The following is a 22,421-nucleotide window of genomic DNA, read 5'->3' as shown; positions in this document are numbered from 1 at the left end:
TCAATATTTCTGCTTTGCTTTTCTGTGTTCAGATGCTCCATCAGAGATGAGCATTATTGAGAGCAAAATAAATGAATAAAGCCTTCTTTCTCCATTTGTCGCTTCACGTAATTTGTTTTTTTATATTTTGCACAACCCATTGGTCGGCAAAGCATTCTGGGAATGAGAGATTTGTCTCCCTCTCAAATTTAGCAATCTTTGGAAGAACGTAATCAACCAGGTAGGGTTCTAGATTTGAAGCTTTCGTGACTGCAAGGATTCATACTCTTAATTTTTTCGGTAAAGTCACGTAGGTAAAAAATGAAATTAACTTTAATTTTATTTTTTACATACGTGACTTTACCGAAAAAAAACTAAGAGTATGAAACCAGGTAGGGTGTTGACTGTTATGTTACTAGGTTTGTTTTCTCTTTCATTTGTACCTGGTTATGATTGTTTGTGTTGCAATCGAAACGTAGTATGCTATTATTTAATTTAGTTTTTTCTTTCTATGTAAATTTACCGAAAGAACCAAAGAGTAATTCCTGCAGTCGTCACAAAAGCTCAAAATCAAGTTTCATTCTGGGAATGCATATTATAATCATCAGCAGTAATGTTTCAATACGAGCAAAACGCTTGACCGGTTTTTGCCATTCATTGTCTCATCATCAGACCGTAGCTTGCTTGAAGCAATGCTGGTTAATTACCTGAGGTTTATAGGCAAGAAACCTCCCTGTAAGAAATGTGCCCTAGTGTGATGCAAAACTGTCATTTATATAACAAGAAAAAAACCATCCTGCGTAATTGTGGACAATGATAACAATAAAATAAATAACGCCTTCCAAAAACATGCCTCTCTTTCCAAAGGCAACAGAGTAATTGCGAGCGAATGCATTTCAAGTTGCATTGGTGCACTCCTTAGCCGCTTTTTGCGTTTCATTTGTTGGCCTTTCCCCACACCTCCGATGCGCGCGGTTGGCTACGTAACGGCGGTGAGACTTGGAAGTTCAACATGCACACATACATTAGCTGATGTCGCACGCCTGTTCGCATGACATCATATGACATCAGCGCACGTGAGAGAGAGAGTCTTCGTTTGAGCCGGCAACATAATGGGCACTGACATCGACGGGAAATTCATAATTAAAAGGAATAGCACAAAGCAAGTGTGAATTAACAAGGAAGCAGATGTGAGTGGACAATCCGCTTTAAAGCCGCAAACTGCCCTGGGACGGAAAGAAAAGCACTCCCTCGTGATGCAACCAGAAGCTTCCAAACGCCAGCGCGGTATATATGGCAACTTGGCAAGGGTTGATAGATCGATGGCTGATTTGAATTTATAACTTCCCCAAAGGCGTCCGACGTGAGGCAGCTCCCGGTTGCAAGTTGACTGTTTGAGATATGCTTTGGCTTGACGAGTTTTATGAACGCGCGCTAACGTCGCCAGGCAGGGAGATGAATATTTCCCAAAGACAAATGAGAGTTGGCCCCCCTAATGGGTGGTAAATATTGCATCGGCCAACATTTCCCGTTTTGAAATACGCGGTATGTTTGCACATGCGGAATTCATATCGTTGCCCAAACAAATACAAATGCCATGTGACTTGGAAAACATTCTCCTAACGTCCTGTATACACTAATACGTTTGAGTCTTAAGAGATTCATTTTAATTTCCTTACAAAATACCATGTGTTCACCATGTATAGCCATTCTATATAGAGTGTTAAATTACTACGAAAAAGCAGCACAGTTAGAAAATTGAAGTATTAAGTTACCACCGGACACTAGCATCTGACCCAATGGCGAATATCATACTATGCATGGTAATAGCGACGGAATATTACATTTAAATGGCAGTGTCTCCCAAGCGCTCGGCACGTGCACAGCCAATTAATTCTAAGTGTATATTCGTCGATTCAACTGACGGTAATGTGCAATCAAAGGCGGATAAATTCTGGATGTGTGGTTAGCATCAGATTTGAAGCTTTCGTGACTGCAAGGATTCATATTCTTGGGTTTTTTCGGTAAAGTCACGTAGGTAAAAATTAAAATTAAAATGTATAAAAGTAAAATTAAAATAAAATAAAAATCACGACGTTTCGGATACAACACAAGCTTCTGGGTTTTTTCGGTAAAGTCACGTAGGTATTAAGATACAGCAAGCGTGCTGTGACTGTTCCACCTGAAGACGGAAGCTTGTGTTGCCTCCGAAACGTGGTGATTTTTATTTTATTTTTATTGTACTTTTATTAATTTTAATTTTAATTTTTTCCTACGTGACTTTACCGAAAAAACCCCAAGAATATGGTTAGCATCACTTTGTGGTTGTTTTTTTGTTAAATATAATTTCTCAGTGCCTGTGCACATTCGCGATGTGGACATGACTGTCAGGGAATCTCGCGGAATCCGTCGTTTCGCGAGGCGTGTCGTCAATGCCTTGGCTGAGGTCCACTGTGGACATGGCGAGCGGTGTCGCCTAAATGCCTCACTTGAGCCCACTTAGCTCAGACGTCCACTCGGCCCCGGCCGTCCGCCAAATGTTTATGGCTGATGTCAATAGGGTCAGCAACTCGGCCGAGTATGACGACAGGCTTGGTTAGTGAGTTACATTCCATCGAATCCTGTGGTAGGTGCAATCACGTCTTGTTTTCGCAATGAACTGCACAGCACAAGTTGAAGCACTGTTTACCACATGTGTTTGGTTTATATGGGTTTAAATAATCAAAGGCCCTTTAAAAGAGGGGTATATTAGGAACATGCTTGAAGTAGACATGAGAATGTCTGCAAATTCAAAGCAAAGCGTTCAATGGTGTTTTTATTTTTACTAGATGTTTGTAAAAAAGTAATCCAACCCAGAGTTTCGAAGCCTTTTCACGTGAAACCAATGATCATTACAAATTAACTCAATGAGTAAAGTGTATTCAATCACTTATTCAATCTGGCTGCCTTCTGTGTGTCTGTGAAACTACTGCAGAAGATACTCGTCTGCTCTAACGATTCTAACGATTGATTTTATACCGTGTCGTTCATCCAAATTGCATCGCACAATCGCTGAGAAACTACAGACCATGCTGGGAAGCTGTCAGGCAGTGCCAACAATTGCTCTGCAGTTCTCTACATATTCGGATGTTTTCATATAAATTGAGATGTTTTCATCCAATTAATGAGTGTTTAATAATAACGCGGGAGGAAAGCGGAGCACCCGGATAAAAGCCACGTATAAGAGGGGACAACACTCTATCCCACACAGAAGGAACAGATGATATCAGTCCACACTTTGCTGTACTGCATTCTGCTGACGCGCCAGGGTATTGCACCTCGATGCACACGGGAAGGGGAGCCTCGCAGCATTGTTTTCGTCATTCTTGCGGTGATCCACCGACCCTAGCTGCCTCGACAGCGCCGAACGAGAGGCCACGTGCATAGCCACCACCTATAAGAATGGCGCGGACAGAAAAAAAACGTGCAATTGCTTCGATTGGGACCTTTTTGCCAGCATCAGAATGTTTTGTCGCACGTACGTGTGGTTAATGCAGATTTGATGCCTTGCAATAGGTATATCTATTTGGTTGCGCGGACATCTTCAACACCTCCCGTTTTATTGCCGGAAAGCCTTTATCTTGGGTTTTTTTTCACCTCTCCTCCCATCGCTCTGATTGCGTTTTCGTTCGAGGCTGGGCGGCGTGACAGGCCATGTGCTTTTGTCCGCTGTGCAGGTGCCTCGCCGCGACCACCGGCCGCCCCGGCGCCCGAGCGGCAGATGGACCACACCATGCGGGTGGCGGGCATCGTCGCGGGGTCGCTCGCCCTCATCCTCGTAGTCATGGCCCTGCTCATCATTTTCCGCAGGAGGTGACGCCAGCACGTTTGCGACCCACGAACCACACACACACACACCTCTCACCCCTTTTTCCCGAACGCACCACAGGCCCGGCGTTCAATTAAAGATCCCATTTCAGGTCCACTCATTTTCCCGTGGACCCTCCTAATTAATTGCGGTGCTCGTTGGTACGGTGGACACGTGTGAGTGGACGGGTAAGTTAGAATTAACGCCAGGGCTCTCGTCCAATGAAGTGTTGGACGTAGGAGGTTGCTAACCTACGGCGTGGGATTGCTTCTGGTAATGCGAAGAAACCATGTGATTACATTTCAGTTGCCAGAATTTTGCAATAGATTTAGCTTAGGCCAGTTTGAAAATGTTTAAAAGGGAAAATATTAGTCAATGTTTAGGCCAATACTCATTGACTAAAAAGCATTGTTTAGTCTTTTTTTGTATATTGCTGAACGATTAGTGGGTTTGCGCAGATATTTCCACTGATCAGAAAATGCAAATGACCTAAAACCCCATTGGTATTCATATTTTCACCTTGAGGAAATTGTAACACAGCGTCGATTTGAATGCAAACTGGTGAGGCTGTGCAAGTGTGGAATTTCTTGCGGGCTATAATTTAGCGCAAATAAGCAAGGCGAATGAATGAGCTCTGTTGATTGCATCACAAATAATGGCAACATTCTAAATTACACACACACACACACGAGTGCAAGCATGTGCAGAAGATGTAAAAGGTGTCACATTTTCATGATTCTTGTTGTTTATTCACTGGTGTGATTCATAATTATAATTCTGCCATTCGGATACCCATAATCTGAATAGCTAAACATGTCAGTATATTGAAATGACTTGCGTAGATTTATTTATTTATTTCAATTTCATCAGTGTGTCTAAACGGGATGAACACGTATTAAAGAAAAAATAACAGTACAATCATTTAAATGAACCGTAACCAATCCAGGTCAACGGTGCTTATAGCAATGTAGGTTACAGACTTAAAGCCGCATGGCGATGAGGCCATTTAGGTGATGAATTTGTCACAGTGGAGCAGAATGTATGTGACACCAATATGATTAATTCCGTTCGTTGTAGGATTTTAGAATTCGGTCAAAGTCAAGTCAGAGTGATGTATTTACCCAATGAGCATTGAGGTTGGTGATCATCTTCTGTTTACAGCCTTGAGCCAGAAATGGAAATTACACATTGCTTTGGGGGGGGGGGAGGATAGTCTATCCATAGAACAACCACTTTTGACGTCCTTACAAAGTGCTACTACATTTATAGACCCTGGGAGGGAGTCAACACCCAACCAGGGTTTTAACTCGCGGCTACCACTGAGAAATGCATAAAATCCATGCATGCACAAGTCAGGTATTGCAACGAGCCCACAGCCACACTACCCAGCTTCCATCGTATATAGAAACAATGGAAAGCGCATAACAGGATCCAGGCAAAACCACCTCATGCACGAGTGGAAAATCAAAGAATCTCTCCTGTTATATGACCGTGGCTACAAACACCAAACCGTGGAGCAGATAACTTCATAGTGCCCCATGAGTAATTGTGAAGGGTGGTTGAGTGAGTGGGTGTAGGTAGTTGGGTGGACGGGTATTTGCATTCACTGATTCTCAAATGAAAGCAATTGAATGGCCAAATCACTTATAAATGCATCTGTAATCGTTATTCTTCAATGGCCATACCAAATCATCATCAGCGTCATTGTGATGAGGGAATGTACAAGATGTGTGTTAGGTAATGTTTTGATGCAACTAGAACTGTCGATGTTTCTCTGGGAGCACCGAGGGCGTGTAAAGGCAGCGGGAATGCTGATACAAGATGATAAAATGCGGATGTATAGTGCCTTTAAAAATGAGTGCATCTTCAGACACCATAAAATAGGGGGGGCGGGGGGCAGTAGGAAATTACAGAGCAGACAGGGTGATGATCGTACAGTGTAGCGTAACTCAAGGTGAAGAAGCAGTCATGGGCAGAGGACGAGAGTTGAATCTTGAGCCTGGACTTGAATGGAGCAATGGAGTCAGCAGAAGGACAGGTAAGCCTTGGGACGGGGGGAGTTTCTCGCAATGGAGATCTGCAGTTGAGAATGATGCGTGCAGTCGAATTATTCCACCATTGTTGCGGTTGTACTGAGCATATGATGAGCCCGTATGTATATCTGAAGCCTCGTACATATGTCCCAAATATATCTGTTTACAGAACTTAAAATCTGCAATTGTGACTAAAATATATATTTTTATCTTCTTGGTTCTTTCGGTAAAGTCACGTAGAAAAGTAATACAAATAAAACATAATAAAATAATTCTATGTTTTATTTTTATTATTTTATTATTTCCCTTCTACGTGACTTTACCGAAAGAACCAAGAAGATGAACCGCTGCAGTCACGAAAGCTTTAAATCGAAATATATTTTTTATATATATGTGTATTTGGGTGAAAACATACCAACTTCAGGAAATGTTCACACCTAATAGCAATCGACTTTGTTATATATGCATAGTTTTATGGTGATAGGAGATCCATGTGGTTCATTGTCTCTACCGAGATGTCACCGTGACGTGGAGGCGCCAGGCTTGTTGGACCCACAGTTTTAAAAAAGATGCAATTTCCCAAACACGGTCCTGCCCCTGATGTCATTTTCTTGGTGACTAGTATTCCATATGCTTGCATAATCCCGCTCATGCGTGTGGACGCACATGCCGGCACACACACACACACACGTGTACACACCGCCCACAGCCGCCTGGGGACCTCAGCTCACAGTGAGAGTGGTGTAAAGAAATTGAAAGAAGTGGAATGGGGTGTGATGCGGTGCCAATGTTCAATGTTCCAGAGATAACTTTCCGTTCACAGAAGTGTGGAATATTAATTTCCTTTGGAGAGAGAAATAAAAAAAATACACGCACAAATGCCTTTTTACACAGACGTGGCCATGTATGATGATCTGTGCTTTGAGAGTCTGCCATCGAAGTACCTGAATCATTTGTTTCCCTGAGCACTTTCACACCACTTTTACCAATTTGTGTTTGCAAACGTGAATTATTTTATCAATTATTTAGCGACCATTTTTTTAATATAAAAACACAGCCTTCCTTTCTTCCTACCCCCTCCTGCCTATACACGGCCTTCCTTTCTCCCTACCCCCCTCCCGCCTCTCATTATTTCCCGCGTTCTTTCCGAGCGATGAGTGGTGGCAAGGAGTCGTTTGTCACCGCTGCTGCCGCCGCTGCCGATCTCGCCCGCTCACTCCGACAGCCGGCCAACGCTTCGTCCTCTTCCCAGTGGAGCAACCCATTGCCCACTGCACGTTCAAGAGAGAGCCCGCCGTTTATGCGTTCAGAGCATTTTGGCGGCTGCTGTAAATTTCCATCGCTATGAGCCACTTCGTTGAGCTATCGTCAGTGGCCAGGTCGCTCCTGAAAAATAGCTCTGGATCTCAGTGGGACTCGCCTGGTAAAAAAAAGAAAAGTGTACTCGGCAACTTGATTCAACCAACTTTATTCTCTTGCCTTTCTTTCGAGTAACTTTCAGCTTTAAATATATCAAATTAAGATTTTTTTTTGAGATGCGGAAATTTTTATTTTGAATTGAGGATTTCCCTCCCCCCCCCCCCCCCCCCCAAACCGATGGGACCTCCAGCGCATGAATTTTGTATGCCTTAATGTCTGCCTGTTTGTCTCTTTCATGCTTACCTTCTCCATTTCATACACATCAGGAGGAGCTACATCTATTACGCTTACTACTTGTAAGTAGTGACGAAACTTGCGTGTACTTACCATATGCAGCTGATAGGCCTAATTTCAGAGGTGTTTTCAAGTGGAGTGAAATAACGACATGTTAAACCAATCAATAACAATCTGCCCGTGTAATAATCAAAGGATATCTTTGTCACACGGGTTGTGTTAAGCGTTCTCACATGCTCCCGAAAGGGAATCGGGTCATTTGTACTTAAATAATGGAACAAACTGTGCTCAGTCCAAGCATGGCCAAACGTCCATAGCATTAAATATTGACACAAGAACATTTCTTCCTAAAGCAGCTGCAACTTTTAATGCACGTTTTATTTACTAGTTAGTTTCATTTAGACATTTGCCCATGTGTATATTTTTTCCATGTTATATCCATGTCTGTGTTCGCACACTCCTTTAATGCGCTTACTTTTTTTTTACTCGGCTTGCCTTCCATTTTATGTCCACATTGTTTCACTCTGACTTTGTGAAAGAGCTGATTTATTCAATGCATATACCATAACACCGTACAATATTTTTTTCATATGTATAAAGTTTCACATTGATTAACCTCCACAATCTTTTTCCCAACACTCATAGCAGCGCATTCCAAAATAAAAAAAAAACTCAAACGACATACACATAGAGCCAGGGATGTGAGAAATATCTGTACAAAAAAAAAGAATGAGTGTTAGCACAGGGTACACGGAGCACTGAAGTCTGTGGGGATTTTCCAAAGTAGTGCTCTCATGCCAAGCCACACTGTGTTATGGAAATGCCATTAAAAAGGAGGTGTGTTCAGACCTACAAATAAGCAGGAAAGAAAATAAAACTAATTGCGGGTCGCGTTATGTTATCTGCTCGAGATACTGCATACAATACTCTGAATACCTTTAGACAAGACGTACCGTTGCCTCTGGGCACACGGTATTTTTGGGTAGGAGTTGCGCGGGGGGGCGGGGGAGGGTTTAATTGCCGAACATGGACAGCATCGGTGGCAAATGTTTCCTCAACCGGTACCCCGGGCCTCCCGCTGGCAGACTTGGCGTTAAACAGAGGTCGCAATCGGGTACCCGATACCCGTACCCTACCCGATACCCGGCCGGGTACGGGTAGCCGGGTATCGGGTAGGGTACGGGTACCCGTTTGCGACCCTGGTGCGGCCGTGTACGGGTACGGGTAAGGAATCAAAACCCGTTTGCGACCTCTGGCGTTAAACGAGCACCTGGTGCCATGTGTGAAGATCAGTACCGGGGGAGGCAAAGGTGGCCGGGCATGGTGCTGTCCACACCACCCAGTCATATGGTGTGTGCCATCCTTAAACAAGAGATGTGTTTTCTCTCCACGTGAGTGGGGGAGCAGTGGCGCAGTGGTTATCGCTCCTGCACTGTGACGCCTGCAACTTGCGTTCGATTCTCAGCCGTGGATAACGTCAGCGGCGAGTGGTATCCGAGCTTGCCCTGAGTGACCCCTGGGGTCAGATAAGTTTTAAATGAGAAGCTGGCGCTGTGTGGAAACAGCAAGGCTGGAGAGACGAAGGCGACTTGAGGCACAGTGTTGTGCGTGTCGTAACCCTTCCTGCCGTTCTGCTGGTCTCGTTACGCACTAACTAACGGCATTTCCCCCAGCAGTCTCAATGTTTATACAGAGCCGCAGGTAACTCCTCTTGTGCGTACTCTCGGCGCTTGTGTGAGAGAGCGATGCAACACTTTTTTTATGCACAATTTGGTCGCGCTAAACGCGTTGTGTACATTTATCAGCAGTCTGAAGCTCAATTTACCTCCAATTATTCTTTATGGTGTGGTCTAAAAATACAAAAGAGTTCATAAATGTAGATAGCATTTGCTTTAATGTCATCTTTACCCTATCTCGCGTCACTTAAGGTCACCTATGGGCCAATACTATTCATCACTAAATTGAATTAAATTTCCATTCATAGGCATCACATATCGATTCATCAATTAAAATCTATTCTTATGCTCGCAATACAAATGTCAAACCATGCGGGCAAAATGCCGCGTATCTGACTTGCTGGGGGACTGAGGTATCGTATAGGCGGATGTGTGAAAAGGTCAGATACCTGGCCATCTATAGAAAATGGTAGTTACGCCACGCGCAAATATTGCACTGGGTGTGGGCGATTAATTGGTCAGGGTGGATATTATGATTCATGGTTGGGTTTGCAATGTTATAATGTAGCTTGTATACAATGGGTCCTCATGTCGTTGCCACTAGAGGCCACTACATTCGCCACAATGGGGAAAAGAAAATCAATGCTTGAATCGCAGCAACCAAATCATGACTGTGCGTGGAATTGCAATGGGGAGGGGGAGTGAATTGGTAGAGGCTTTATATTGAACGTATGGGTACAAAGCAGCCTCAAACTCGTAATTTTCCTGATTAACAAAAAAGAACCCCAGCAGATGGTCCACCTTTGCTAATAAAAACGATAAAACACTTCACTATATTAGTTCATGCAATTCACAGAGCACAATTCTTACAATAATATAGTCGCCGAATAACTCTTATAAATATTGAGTATCCGTCGGTGAGTTTGAATTGTTGAGAGAAGGAAAAGTTTGGTAAATCAGTCATGTTGCCAACCCCAAAGACTTCTTTGAATAATTGTTTGTGTTCCTGTCTACAATTATAGATGAAAAGGACTTGGGAAAGAAGGGCTATTAAGTTCCGGTGAAGATATTTTGTGGTGAAGATGTTTTGATCTTTTCAAAATAAGCAATAAAAAAATGGCAAAAATGTACAAGAGTAATTTATAGCTTTGTCAATCCACTGCTAGATGAAGGCCTCACCACAGCGGCGTTTGTTTTGCCACACTTCACCACGCTGGTCAGGACAGGTTGGGTCAAGGGTCACTGCTTCAGATATAACTTGCCACTTACGGACTCCGGTCGCCAGGTTCATAGCGGCAGAACGTAAACGGCTGCACCACCACTCCACGATTTCAATTTAACTGCCATTACGTCATAACTCCATATAATTGCTTTTGACAAAATGTAAGCACCTTTTAAAAATGTAATTGTGGCAGCAAACGTGATTACGAAACAGTTTTTTTGGTGTGAAAAACAAATTATATTTCTACTTAGGACAAAGGCTGTTAGGAATGCATTACGGAACACAGCTTTCTACTTAGATGTCAGATAGCGTATAAACAAAATATATCCTCTTTCAAGCACTATTGTGTTTTTTTGTATTCTTTGTATTTTTTTTTCCATTGTAATGGCACTTGGTTTCTGTTGCTGAAATGCAATGAGTTGAGAAGGCTGAAGAGCACTTATTTCCTGCCATCATGACGTACATTATTCCATCCAGAAAAAGGGTGAAAAAAACATTCAGGTGTCATCTCTATCTGATACCCTGTCATTTCAAAGTGATGTGCTTTAAAATTGCACTTTTTTGAGAATTATTGTTCGCCTTTGTGTGAGCCCTCATACGTGTTGGTATGCAAAAAAAAACGGAATTGCTGTGCTCGTGTCGACATTCTTCTGGAAATATTACGTACATTTAGGGGCCTATGTGGCAATGACATAGAATGGATTGTTGCGCAAAACTCTCTTTATTGGAATCTCCCAGTAAAATTGCAACAACTGCGAAATAATATACCTTTAAAAAATATTCTAAAGGCTTGATTAGTAGGCAAGCAGCCTTCCTGGCATGCTCAAGGCCTTTTGTCTGCCAATAACGGGTTTGAAACAAATTAGGCATAGCCTGCCATTCTCTAACAACTTTAACAAAAGCTGCATAATCAGTCACTATAGCAGATGCTTGGCATGTGTTCAGGTACAACAACTCATGCAAGAATTGCTGCCAAACTGGTCTCATCATTCCACAGGATGCAGCAGTATTTTTTTTTGAAGAAGAGTCTGGAAAATGTGAACGCTTACCAATAAATAGTAGCCATGTGCATCCCCTAGCGAAATGCGTTTGTAGCCAAGCCAATTAAGCACGAGAGTTTTTACTCTGGAGGCAGGAAATGCCAGGATTTTCACTGGTTATGTGTTTCTATTCAATTAATTGATCGTGCCATATACGCGCATGACCAATGCCGCACATACGAGTCGCCTCGCAAAAAAACAACATCAGCACCCTCACTCTAAAAGGACGTAGGCAACAGCTGAATGTGCGAGGTCCAAACTTTAGAAATGTCCACTTTTGAATTGCGTCCACAGTGTTACGTGGCACAAGCCCTGGGACGTGACAAACACGTTAAGTAACTCCGCAGACGTGCGGGCACTACGAGTGGCAGTCTGCTGGCATCGAGAGGAGCCTTCAAACAAGCTGTCGGGTCTGCTCAATTTTAGGCAACAGGAGATTTGATTCTGCAGCGATGGGAGTCTTGATAAACGGCAGCAGTCACCGCGCGCATTGTTAATTTAAAGGTGGGGGCGGGGAGGCGGTGGGTGAAGGCACCAGGAATGTTTTAATATTATTCAGAACTGACACCGATGTAATACGTGACAACTGGGCGGGGGGGGGGAGTTGCTTCCAACATAGAAATGTTAACTGATTGGCATGTGAGGATTCATTCAACACGTCAAAGCAAGTTCTGTCATTACGTAATGAGAAATTGTGAAGACACAGAGCTAAATTAAGTCAAATTTTGAAATGAGAAAGAAGATCACTCAACTGGAAAATGTAACACGAGTTGGGAAATAAAAAATTAGCATGACATGTCCATGTAGCTTCTTAATCGATGCTAAATGGAGGGAATTTGCAGGGGGGGTTTTTTCGTGAAATTAATACCGCACCTAGTTTTGAAGTTGTCATTTCGGATTTATTTTGTTTTGAGGAAAGGATGTCACGTGATAAGTGCCTTATTCTTTGGGTCTTTCGGTAAAGCCACGTAGATAGAAAAAATTATAAAAATATCACGACGTTTCGATCGCATGGTATGGCCCATTCCACAGTATATAAAAGCAGTTCTCAAGCTATTGGGTGCAGGCTGCGGCATGGATACCGTGCAGATGAAATTTCGAAAGTGCGCGGGGAATAGATGGCACCGGATTATGGTGACGAGACACAGCAATGCACAACGTGAAACAAATACCTTTTTCACACTGCGTTATATGTGTGGATATGTAATCTCTCTTTACAGGGTAGTCCAGATGTTTTGTAGACTCCACGCTTAATCGATCCCTAACATTTATCGTTCGGTTTATCCTTTGCGTATTAATTTCTGTTGTAAATAAACCTGACTTCCAAAAAATCAACCCGTAAAAACAAAGTTTTTCACTATAAATCCTTTATATGCGTGTTCAATGGGCCACAACCCAGCCCACATTGGTCTTTGAAACGGGCGGCTAGAGTCCTCTCGTCCTCTGGCTTGAGATGGCTGCCACCTATGGGTCAGATGATTGCCTGCCACCATTAAGCAATTGGTAATTAAATATAATTTTTTTTACCTAAAAAGTGTGAAATTTTGGAAAAATAAAATTCTCGAAAAGAAATTGTCACGCACAACGAGTCCTGTGTGCAAAATATCAGCTCGATTGGATCACGGGAAGTGGGTTAAAAAACGACCGAAATATTTGCACGGTCATAAGCGCGCAAGCAAGCAAGCAAGTGAACTTAATATAAAGGATTTAAAAAACACGAAGTTTTAAAGAAGTAAACGGGGATCACAGGACATCTGGACCGCCCGGTATAACTATAAATATGTGTGGGGGGTGGGAGGCAGTGACCGGGAAGGGGGCAAGCAGTGACCAATTGTCTTGACTCTGGGGGGAGTGGTGGGGAGTTCAAGTTCAAGTTCATTTATTAGGTATAGTCCTGTGAGCCATTCGGCTCTTGAATCTGGTGCAACCGCAACAAACAAAAAACAAAAACATGAACAAAAAAACATCTTAAAGTGAATATGTGACTGAGTGCAAACAGAAAATCCAAGAAAAGACAGCAAAACATTACAGAAAAAGCACCGTACACCAACACTGTGTGCAAAAATCCCAGTGGGATGCAAGTCAAACAACAACAACCACAAGACAACTTAGATTAAGGCCATCAGTCTAACTCTGTACTACAACAAACAAACATGGCCAAACCAAAAAACTTTTATAAAATCACCAAAATAAAGCCACCATGGTGGCAAGATGTTGGGGTGCCACAGTGGCGAGATGTTAACGACCTCGCCTGGTGTAGAGGAGGTCATGGAGTTCGACCCTAATCTCTGATGCCTGTTGTATATTTGAAGTTTGCGTGTTCTCCTCGTGGTCGTGTGAGGTTTCTCTCCGGGTCCTTCGGCGGTTCCCTCCGCAATTAGAAAAACGTGCATTTAAATTATTACAATTATTTTCCTGTCATAAATGTCCACATGATAAGCCACTTTGCTGAGCTATCATTTGTGGCCAGGTCGCTTCTGAAAAATAAGTTCATAGCTCGGTGGGCTTTACTCGGTAAGATATAAAATTCTTTCGTTTTATTTTATATTTGTTCAAGTGATTTCTTTACCTTTCCTATACTTTGCACTTCTATCGTCGTTTTGTATTGTTTGTGTTGTTGTGAGGTTCTGACCCACCCCTACTGGACTTGTGTGAAAAAGAGCTTCATAGCTCATCGGATTCCTCCAGTATAAATACATATTCTGATTCTGGACCGAGGAGGGCACACGCGGCGACCAATGGTCTTGACTCTGGCGGGGCCACAGCACCAGAAATGGTTGACAACCATCGGTGTAAAGCAACATAAATGAAGGCGACATTTAGTCGGCTGTCTGCCTGGAATAGATGGTGGAAGAACAACCCCCGTGGTCACATTACTCATCAACCCTTGTGGAATGTAATGCTGAACAGACCACAGAGGATAGAGCTTTTTGATGTTAACAGGAGATATTGCGATTGCGTTACATTTGTGTCGAGAGTGGCTATGGGGGAATATATTTCGGTAAGTGCGATGGGTAAACGTTGATTATGGCTTGGGCTTTGTCTTTGGGGGAACGTGGGGACATTAATGAGCGAATGATGATGATGATGATCCGGTGAATACGAGGACAAATGCTTCATTCTTTAAGCACCAGCTGCTCAGTGAATCATATTATACGCTTCTATCAGATATTCGTATTCAGCATTGGTACTGCAGTGTCATGCATGGGTAGAGTTGTATCTTGATGTTTAACAGTGGCAATAATGGTAAACTTCTTGGTTCTTTCGGTAAAGTCACGTAGAATGGAAATAATAAAATAATAAAAATAAAACATAAACATTGTATTATTTTATTATATTAGTTTATTTTATGATATTATTTTATTATGTTTTACTTTTATTATTTTATTATTTCCATTCTACGTGACTACACCGAATGAACCAAGAAGATGAATCCCTGCAGTCACGAAAGCTTCAAATCGAAATAATGGTCAAGTTGACCAAGGCAAGATCAATTACCAGGTATCCATTTGACCGATTTTACTCGAATGAGTGTCATGTATTTGAACAAACTTTTCCTATGCATGCACGAGCTAAAGTGTTTGTTCATATTGTATATATATATGTACATGATGCTTTAAGGACACCATTAATTACTTTTCTTTACATCGAAATAAGCTACATGTGACATATCATATGCAATTACGTAGCGTGGGCCTGTAAAAAGGCACACACAACAGTACAAGCTGCTTGTCACAGAAGATAGCAAGTTATCAACGCAGAACATTAAAATTGATTTGGATCTTTAACAAAGCTAAGTTATTCTCCCCAGGACGCTGCAACGGTGTCATGGTTCGAACCTGATACTGGAATAGCCATTAACAAGTTTCTGGTTCAATCTGCCGGACTGGCAGTCGAAACTATGGTGGAGCTTTATTCAGTCCCATCCCACCATGCCTCTGTCCACTAACAGCAGGATAAATGGTTTCACCGGAGGTAATCGATGGGTGGGTTCTTGTGCAGCTGGAGGAGTAAAGTGTGCGTACCAGAGATGTGGACTCGAGTCATGTGACTTGGACTCGAGTCAGACTCGAGTCATGAATTTGATGACTTGCGACTCGACTTGGACTTGCATAACAATGACTTTGTCCCACCTATGAGATGTGGACTCGAGTCATGTGACTTGGACTCGAGTCAGACTCGAGTCATGAATTTGATGACTTGCGACTCGACTTGGACTTGCATAACAATGACTTTGTCCCACCTATGAGATGTGGACTCGAGTCATGTGACTTGGACTCGAGTCAGACTCGAGTCATGAATTTGATGACTTGCGACTCGACTTGGACTTGCATAACAATGACTTTGTCCCACCTATGAGATGTGGACTCGAGTCATGTGACTTGGACTCGAGTCAGACTCGAGTCATGAATTTGATGACTTGCGACTCGACTTGGACTTGCATAACAATGACTTTGTCCCACCTCTGGTGCGTACCCACACCCTCTTTGTTTGGCCTGGCGTTGGAAGAGAAGGCCAATTGCCCATTCTCTGGAGCTCGCTCTAGTGAAGGCCCTTCTGCTAGCAGTGGCGTGAACAGGAAATTGCCGAGCTGCGCCTTGACCTTTCACGTGACTGCAGGAGTGGCAGGTAAAGAGAAGCAAATCCACCTTCTAAGATAGTAATGGCATCAACATTGATTTGAATAAAGCCGCGTTGTTTCCCCAAATTTCTTAAGGGGACCCGTTGAACGGTGACTATGATAACAACGACGAGAACGATATCCATTCACGACAAATTTGCAGCGAGGGGACGCCTGCGATTCACCCATTAGCGATCGCTTCCAGCGGCCACAGCCACGACGAAGATGATGGCGACGGTGATGACGACGGTGCCGGTGGTAACGAGGAATTGTCTTTCGCTTGCAGGAAAATGTCCAAAAAGCGCAAGGAGGGCGGCAACGGTGGCAGCCGGCAGGAGATGACGCTGATGGTGCACGCGATGGACAAGAGCTTCGTGGAGCAGAGCGCCCTGCATGGCGAAGAGCCTCTTGCTTTCCTCAACGCGCACAACGGCACCGGCAGATGTGAGCGAGTTCAAGGCGAGCGGCAAAAGCGTCGCTCGCCGGTTGTCATTCAGTCCGTCGCGCCGGGCCCGTCGATTTGTTTTTTTTTCTGGTGCCTTTGTGCGCGCGCCTGAGTGGCGCATTGTGAAAGTGCGGTCGCCTTTTGTGGAGGAGAAAACAAATTCTGATATCGTCGCAGAAAATTTAAAACGTTTTGTCCCCCCCCCCTCCCCGCTTGCTCCCGCCCCGAAGTTGAACTTGGCAAAGCACGTTGTGATGTCTGTAATACTAACGCGATGTGCTCGGATGTATTTATGTATTCATTACAGGGTAAAGCAGTTCACGATCACTGCTTTAATCGCACATTTCCAACCCTAATCAATCGCACTTTCAAAACAATAAAAAAAAATTAAGTCGCGGCAACACTATTCACGTTTTAGGATAAAACAGCAATTTTGAAGTGTCTTGTTTAATCATACTTCCCCAATGATTGTGCACCCATCGACCAGACACTGTAGAATAATCGCAGGCATTAAATGGCTGTTGCGAAATGAACCATGTGCAGTTGTGGCTGCAGCATTATACTTTTAAATCTGCTTAAATGGGACCGATCACATTAATGGGAGAGGGGAGCCATTCTTGCTATGCTGATTTATGTTCTCGACGAAAAAAAGACAAAGATCCCCCGTATAGCCTTAACAGACTGTAGGGGCAAGTGCTGTTAGCGAGCACCTATAAAGGCCGGCACGGCAAACGAGGGGGTGGGTGGCCAACACCACGCCCGACCGCCTTTGTCTCCCAAGCGGCGATGTTTACACATCGCACCAGGTTCTCATTTGAGACTGAGTCGACCTAGGGGAGGCCCAGGACCGGTTCAGATAATCGTCACTGGGTGTTGACCGTGAGCAGGAATCGAACCCGGGTCGCCAGGTTCGTAGCGCGGTGCGCTAACCGCTACACGACCGCTCCCCACTCGACACGCACACACACGCGCATTTTTACGAGAGAAACTAATAGATTGTGGTTCATGATAACCATTGTCCAAATAGGGTACTTGAGATTTCTTTTGATGTCCTTGCTCTGCTGAGAACCTATATAGATGGAAAAAAACTGCATATAAATTTCTTTTAAGGCCCACTTGAAATGTTAGTATGTTAAAAGGAATTACAAAAAAAATTATCACGTCAAATTGTCCGTCAAAAAATATGTAATTAGTGTGCATATCACAGTGGAGTGTTGCAGTTGTTAGCATGGCTGCAATATGAACCTGGGGGGGGCTGGAGTTCAGTTCTACGCCATGACTGAAAATAAGTGGCAAGTGATATTTGAACCGGTCCTGGTCCACTCTCAACCATCTCACACTTAGCGGTGTGGTGAAGGATGGTCAAATAACCCCAATGAACAACACGGGTTGGTGAGGCATTTCTCTGGCAGTGGATTGAGAAAGGGCTGCATCTCATTATTGTCATCTTATACCAGAGGTGTGGACTCGAGTCATGTGACTTGGACTCGAGTCAGACTCGAGTCTTGAATTTGATGACTTGCGACTCGACTTGGACTTGCATAACAATGACTTTGTCCCACCTCTGCATTATACCTAGTTCAAGTAAAATACTCTTGAAACGCACTGTAATAAACATAGGTGGGACAAAGTCATTGTTATGCAAGTCCAAGTCGAGTCGCAAGTCATCAAATTCATGACTCGAGTCTGACTCGAGTCCAAGTCACATGACTCGAGTCCACATCTCATAGGTGGGACAAAGTCATTGTTATGCAAGTCCAAGTCGAGTCGCAAGTCATCAAATTCATGACTCGAGTCTGACTCGAGTCCAAGTCACATGACTCGAGTCCACATCTCATAGGTGGGACAAAGTCATTGTTATGCAAGTCCAAGTCGAGTCGCAAGTCATCAAATTCATGACTCGAGTCTGACTCGAGTCCAAGTCGCATGACTCGAGTCCACATCTCATAGGTGGGACAAAGTCATTGTTATGCAAGTCCAAGTCGAGTCGCAAGTCATCAAATTCATGACTCGAGTCTGACTCGAGTCCAAGTCACATGACTCGAGTCCACATCTCATAGGTGGGACAAAGTCATTGTTATGCAAGTCCAAGTCGAGTCGCAAGTCATCAAATTCATGACTCGAGTCTGACTCGAGTCCAAGTCACATGACTCGAGTCCACATCTCATAGGTGGGACAAAGTCATTGTTATGCAAGTCCAAGTCGAGTCGCAAGTCATCAAATTCATGACTCGAGTCTGACTCGAGTCCAAGTCACATGACTCGAGTCCACATCTCATAGGTGGGACAAAGTCATTGTTATGCAAGTCCAAGTCGAGTCGCAAGTCATCAAATTCATGACTCGAGTCTGACTCGAGTCCAAGTCACATGACTCGAGTCCACATCTCATAGGTGGGACAAAGTCATTGTTATGCAAGTCCAAGTCGAGTCGCAAGTCATCAAATTCATGACTCGAGTCTGACTCGAGTCCAAGTCACATGACTCGAGTCCACACCTCATAGGTGGGACAAAGTCATTGTTATGCAAGTCCAAGTCGAGTCGCAAGTCATCAAATTCATGACTCGAGTCTGACTCGAGTCCAAGTCGCATGACTCGAGTCCACATCTCATAGGTGGGACAAAGTCATTGTTATGCAAGTCCAAGTCGAGTCGCAAGTCATCAAATTCATGACTCGAGTCTGACTCGAGTCCAAGTCACATGACTCGAGTCCACATCTCATAGGTGGGACAAAGTCATTGTTATGCAAGTCCAAGTCGAGTCGCAAGTCATCAAATTCATGACTCGAGTCTGACTCGAGTCCAAGTCACATGACTCGAGTCCACATCTCATAGGTGGGACAAAGTCATTGTTATGCAAGTCCAAGTCGAGTCGCAAGTCATCAAATTCATGACTCGAGTCTGACTCGAGTCCAAGTCACATGACTCGAGTCCACATCTCATAGGTGGGACAAAGTCATTGTTATGCAAGTCCAAGTCGAGTCGCAAGTCATCAAATTCATGACTCGAGTCTGACTCGAGTCCAAGTCACATGACTCGAGTCCACATCTCATAGGTGGGACAAAGTCATTGGTATGCAAGTCCAAGTCGAGTCGCAAGTCATCAAATTCATGACTCGAGTCTGACTCGAGTCCAAGTCACATGACTCGAGTCCACATCTCATAGGTGGGACAAAGTCATTGTTATGCAAGTCCAAGTCGAGTCGCAAGTCATCAAATTCATGACTCGAGTCTGACTCGAGTCCAAGTCACATGACTCGAGTCCACATCTCATAGGTGGGACAAAGTCATTGTTATGCAAGTCCAAGTCGAGTCGCAAGTCATCAAATTCATGACTCGAGTCTGACTCGAGTCCAAGTCACATGACTCGAGTCCACATCTCATAGGTGGGACAAAGTCATTGTTATGCAAGTCCAAGTCGAGTCGCAAGTCATCAAATTCATGACTCGAGTCTGACTCGAGTCCAAGTCACATGACTCGAGTCCACATCTCATAGGTGGGACAAAGTCATTGTTATGCAAGTCCAAGTCGAGTCACAAGTCATCAAATTCATGACTCGAGTCTGACTCGAGTCCAAGTCACATGACTCGAGTCCACATCTCATAGGTGGGACAAAGTCATTGTTATGCAAGTCCAAGTCGAGTCGCAAGTCATCAAATTCATGACTCGAGTCTGACTCGAGTCCAAGTCACATGACTCGAGTCCACATCTCATAGGTGGGACAAAGTCATTGTTATGCAAGTCCAAGTCGAGTCGCAAGTCATCAAATTCATGACTCGAGTCTGACTCGAGTCCAAGTCACATGACTCGAGTCCACATCTCATAGGTGGGACAAAGTCATTGTTATGCAAGTCCAAGTCGAGTCGCAAGTCATCAAATTCATGACTCGAGTCTGACTCGAGTCCAAGTCACATGACTCGAGTCCACATCTCATAGGTGGGACAAAGTCATTGTTATGCAAGTCCAAGTCGAGTCGCAAGTCATCAAATTCATGACTCGAGTCTGACTCGAGTCCAAGTCACATGACTCGAGTCCACACCTCATAGGTGGGACAAAGTCATTGTTATGCAAGTCCAAGTCGAGTCGCAAGTCATCAAATTCATGACTCGAGTCTGACTCGAGTCCAAGTCGCATGACTCGAGTCCACATCTCATAGGTGGGACAAAGTCATTGTTATGCAAGTCCAAGTCGAGTCGCAAGTCATCAAATTCATGACTCGAGTCTGACTCGAGTCCAAGTCACATGACTCGAGTCCACATCTCATAGGTGGGACAAAGTCATTGTTATGCAAGTCCAAGTCGAGTCGCAAGTCATCAAATTCATGACTCGAGTCTGACTCGAGTCCAAGTCACATGACTCGAGTCCACATCTCATAGGTGGGACAAAGTCATTGTTATGCAAGTCCAAGTCGAGTCGCAAGTCATCAAATTCATGACTCGAGTCTGACTCGAGTCCAAGTCACATGACTCGAGTCCACACCTCTGGTAATAAACTCCGACCCCTAAAGATATTGTTGTCTAATGTTCAGCAACTGCTTTGAATTTGCCCGACTTAGGGCTCAGATTCTCAGCTTATTTGGAGACACTGTTAGCGTGTGCTTATGCATAAATGGGACACCATATTAGACAGTTGTGTGTGTTTTATGTGACCACATTATCAGTGAGATCAGTTTGGTCGTGTGTATGCGTGAGTGAATTTATCACTTTTAAGTGCATACATTAACCAAACTTGTGCAGCTTGTGTATTTTTATGATGAACAACCAACTTAATTTACTGTGTTCAGAGGGCTAACACATTCGATTTTGTTCGCAATTTGTGTTGGCGTACCTGCGATATATATTTCACGATATACTGCAATTGCATGGGTATCAGGGGGTCGCCAGACAGAGTTGGTATTTGCACGTGGGTGACTGTCTGTGTAGCAAAGTCAGAAAAAGATTGGAGGAAAAGAAACAATCAACTTTGACCGTTTTTTTCTGGATTTAAAAGACGCGCCAGAAAGTAAGACGCACCCCTCCAGCTTTTTGCGTCATCCAAACAAAAATGTCCACAGGCAAATACAGTCCGAAGACATGCACAGCAGCGGCGTTACACAGACCGTGAGAATCACGGTAACCCGGTACAAAATCCAGCGCCAACATTGCATCGTCTTACATTCGATGCACAACGCCTGTCGTCTCAAACCTGTTATGGCAAGAACGTATATAAACATAACTCCCATTTGGTGTCTCCACGTGTAAATACGAACAAAACGTCGTCTCCTCGGCTGCTTTATAAAAAGCCACGCCGCGGAATGAGTGGCTGGATTGGACACCGAAGCGCAATTGTGACTTGCGTGTCCAGGTGGAACGTTTTTCAGGCCACATATCGGGACCCTGCCACTACACCCCCCCCCCCCCCAATGTTTGCTTTAAAAATAACTGAAAGAGCAATGCGTCTCACAAATTGAGAATGTGGTAAGCTGTACCATGGTGTGACAGTGGTAATCCATAAGAGTAGCAATAGATTTTGATGCTTCTGTTTTAATTTGTATTTGATTTTAGCAAATGAAGGACCGATTACACTGACATGGTGATAAGCAAAGCGAGGACAAACACAGACACACTCATGCTTGCTCAGTCATGGGTGGCTAATTGCAGAAGAGGAAGGCTTAAGTAAATAAAGAGGAAAAGGGACATTAAACACCCCCCTTATCGTCAACGACAATGCGACGTTATAGAATGTGCTAATCTGCCAATGTTTGTAAGTTTAATGCGTCTAAAGCAAAGGCAACAATCCACGTATAGCCTTCAACAGAGTGTTGGGGCAAGTGCTGTTAGCGAGCACCTGCCTATGAAGGTCGGCACTGCACACGAGGGGGTAGGTGTCCAGCACCACGCCCGGCCGCTTTTGTCTCCCCAGTGATTATGTT

At 43.9% G+C, this 22,421-nt stretch overlaps 1 protein-coding gene across 3 annotated transcripts in view; it reads left to right on the top strand.

The window, feature by feature from the left end:
* Positions 1-22,421, top strand: part of LOC144717875 (receptor-type tyrosine-protein phosphatase kappa-like) — a 132,749-nt gene that overhangs the window by 61,297 nt on the left and 49,031 nt on the right. For all 3 annotated transcript variants that reach the window (XR_013585156.1, XM_078593622.1, XM_078593621.1), the window contains exons 14-15: positions 3,696-3,831; positions 16,358-16,515. Coding sequence is in view for 2 of the 3 variants with exons in the window: in XM_078593622.1 (XP_078449748.1) it covers positions 3,696-3,831; positions 16,358-16,515 (294 nt within the window). In the remaining variant the exon portion in view is untranslated. The remainder of the gene's footprint in view (positions 1-3,695; positions 3,832-16,357; positions 16,516-22,421) is intronic.

This window comes from Lampetra planeri, chromosome 4, assembly GCF_965212315.1.
Source record: "Lampetra planeri chromosome 4, kcLamPlan1.2.h2, whole genome shotgun sequence".
Lineage (NCBI taxonomy): Eukaryota > Metazoa > Chordata > Hyperoartia > Petromyzontiformes > Petromyzontidae > Lampetra > Lampetra planeri.
The sequence above is the reverse complement of the archived record's forward strand: the minus strand, read 5'-3'. Positions and strand labels throughout refer to the sequence as shown.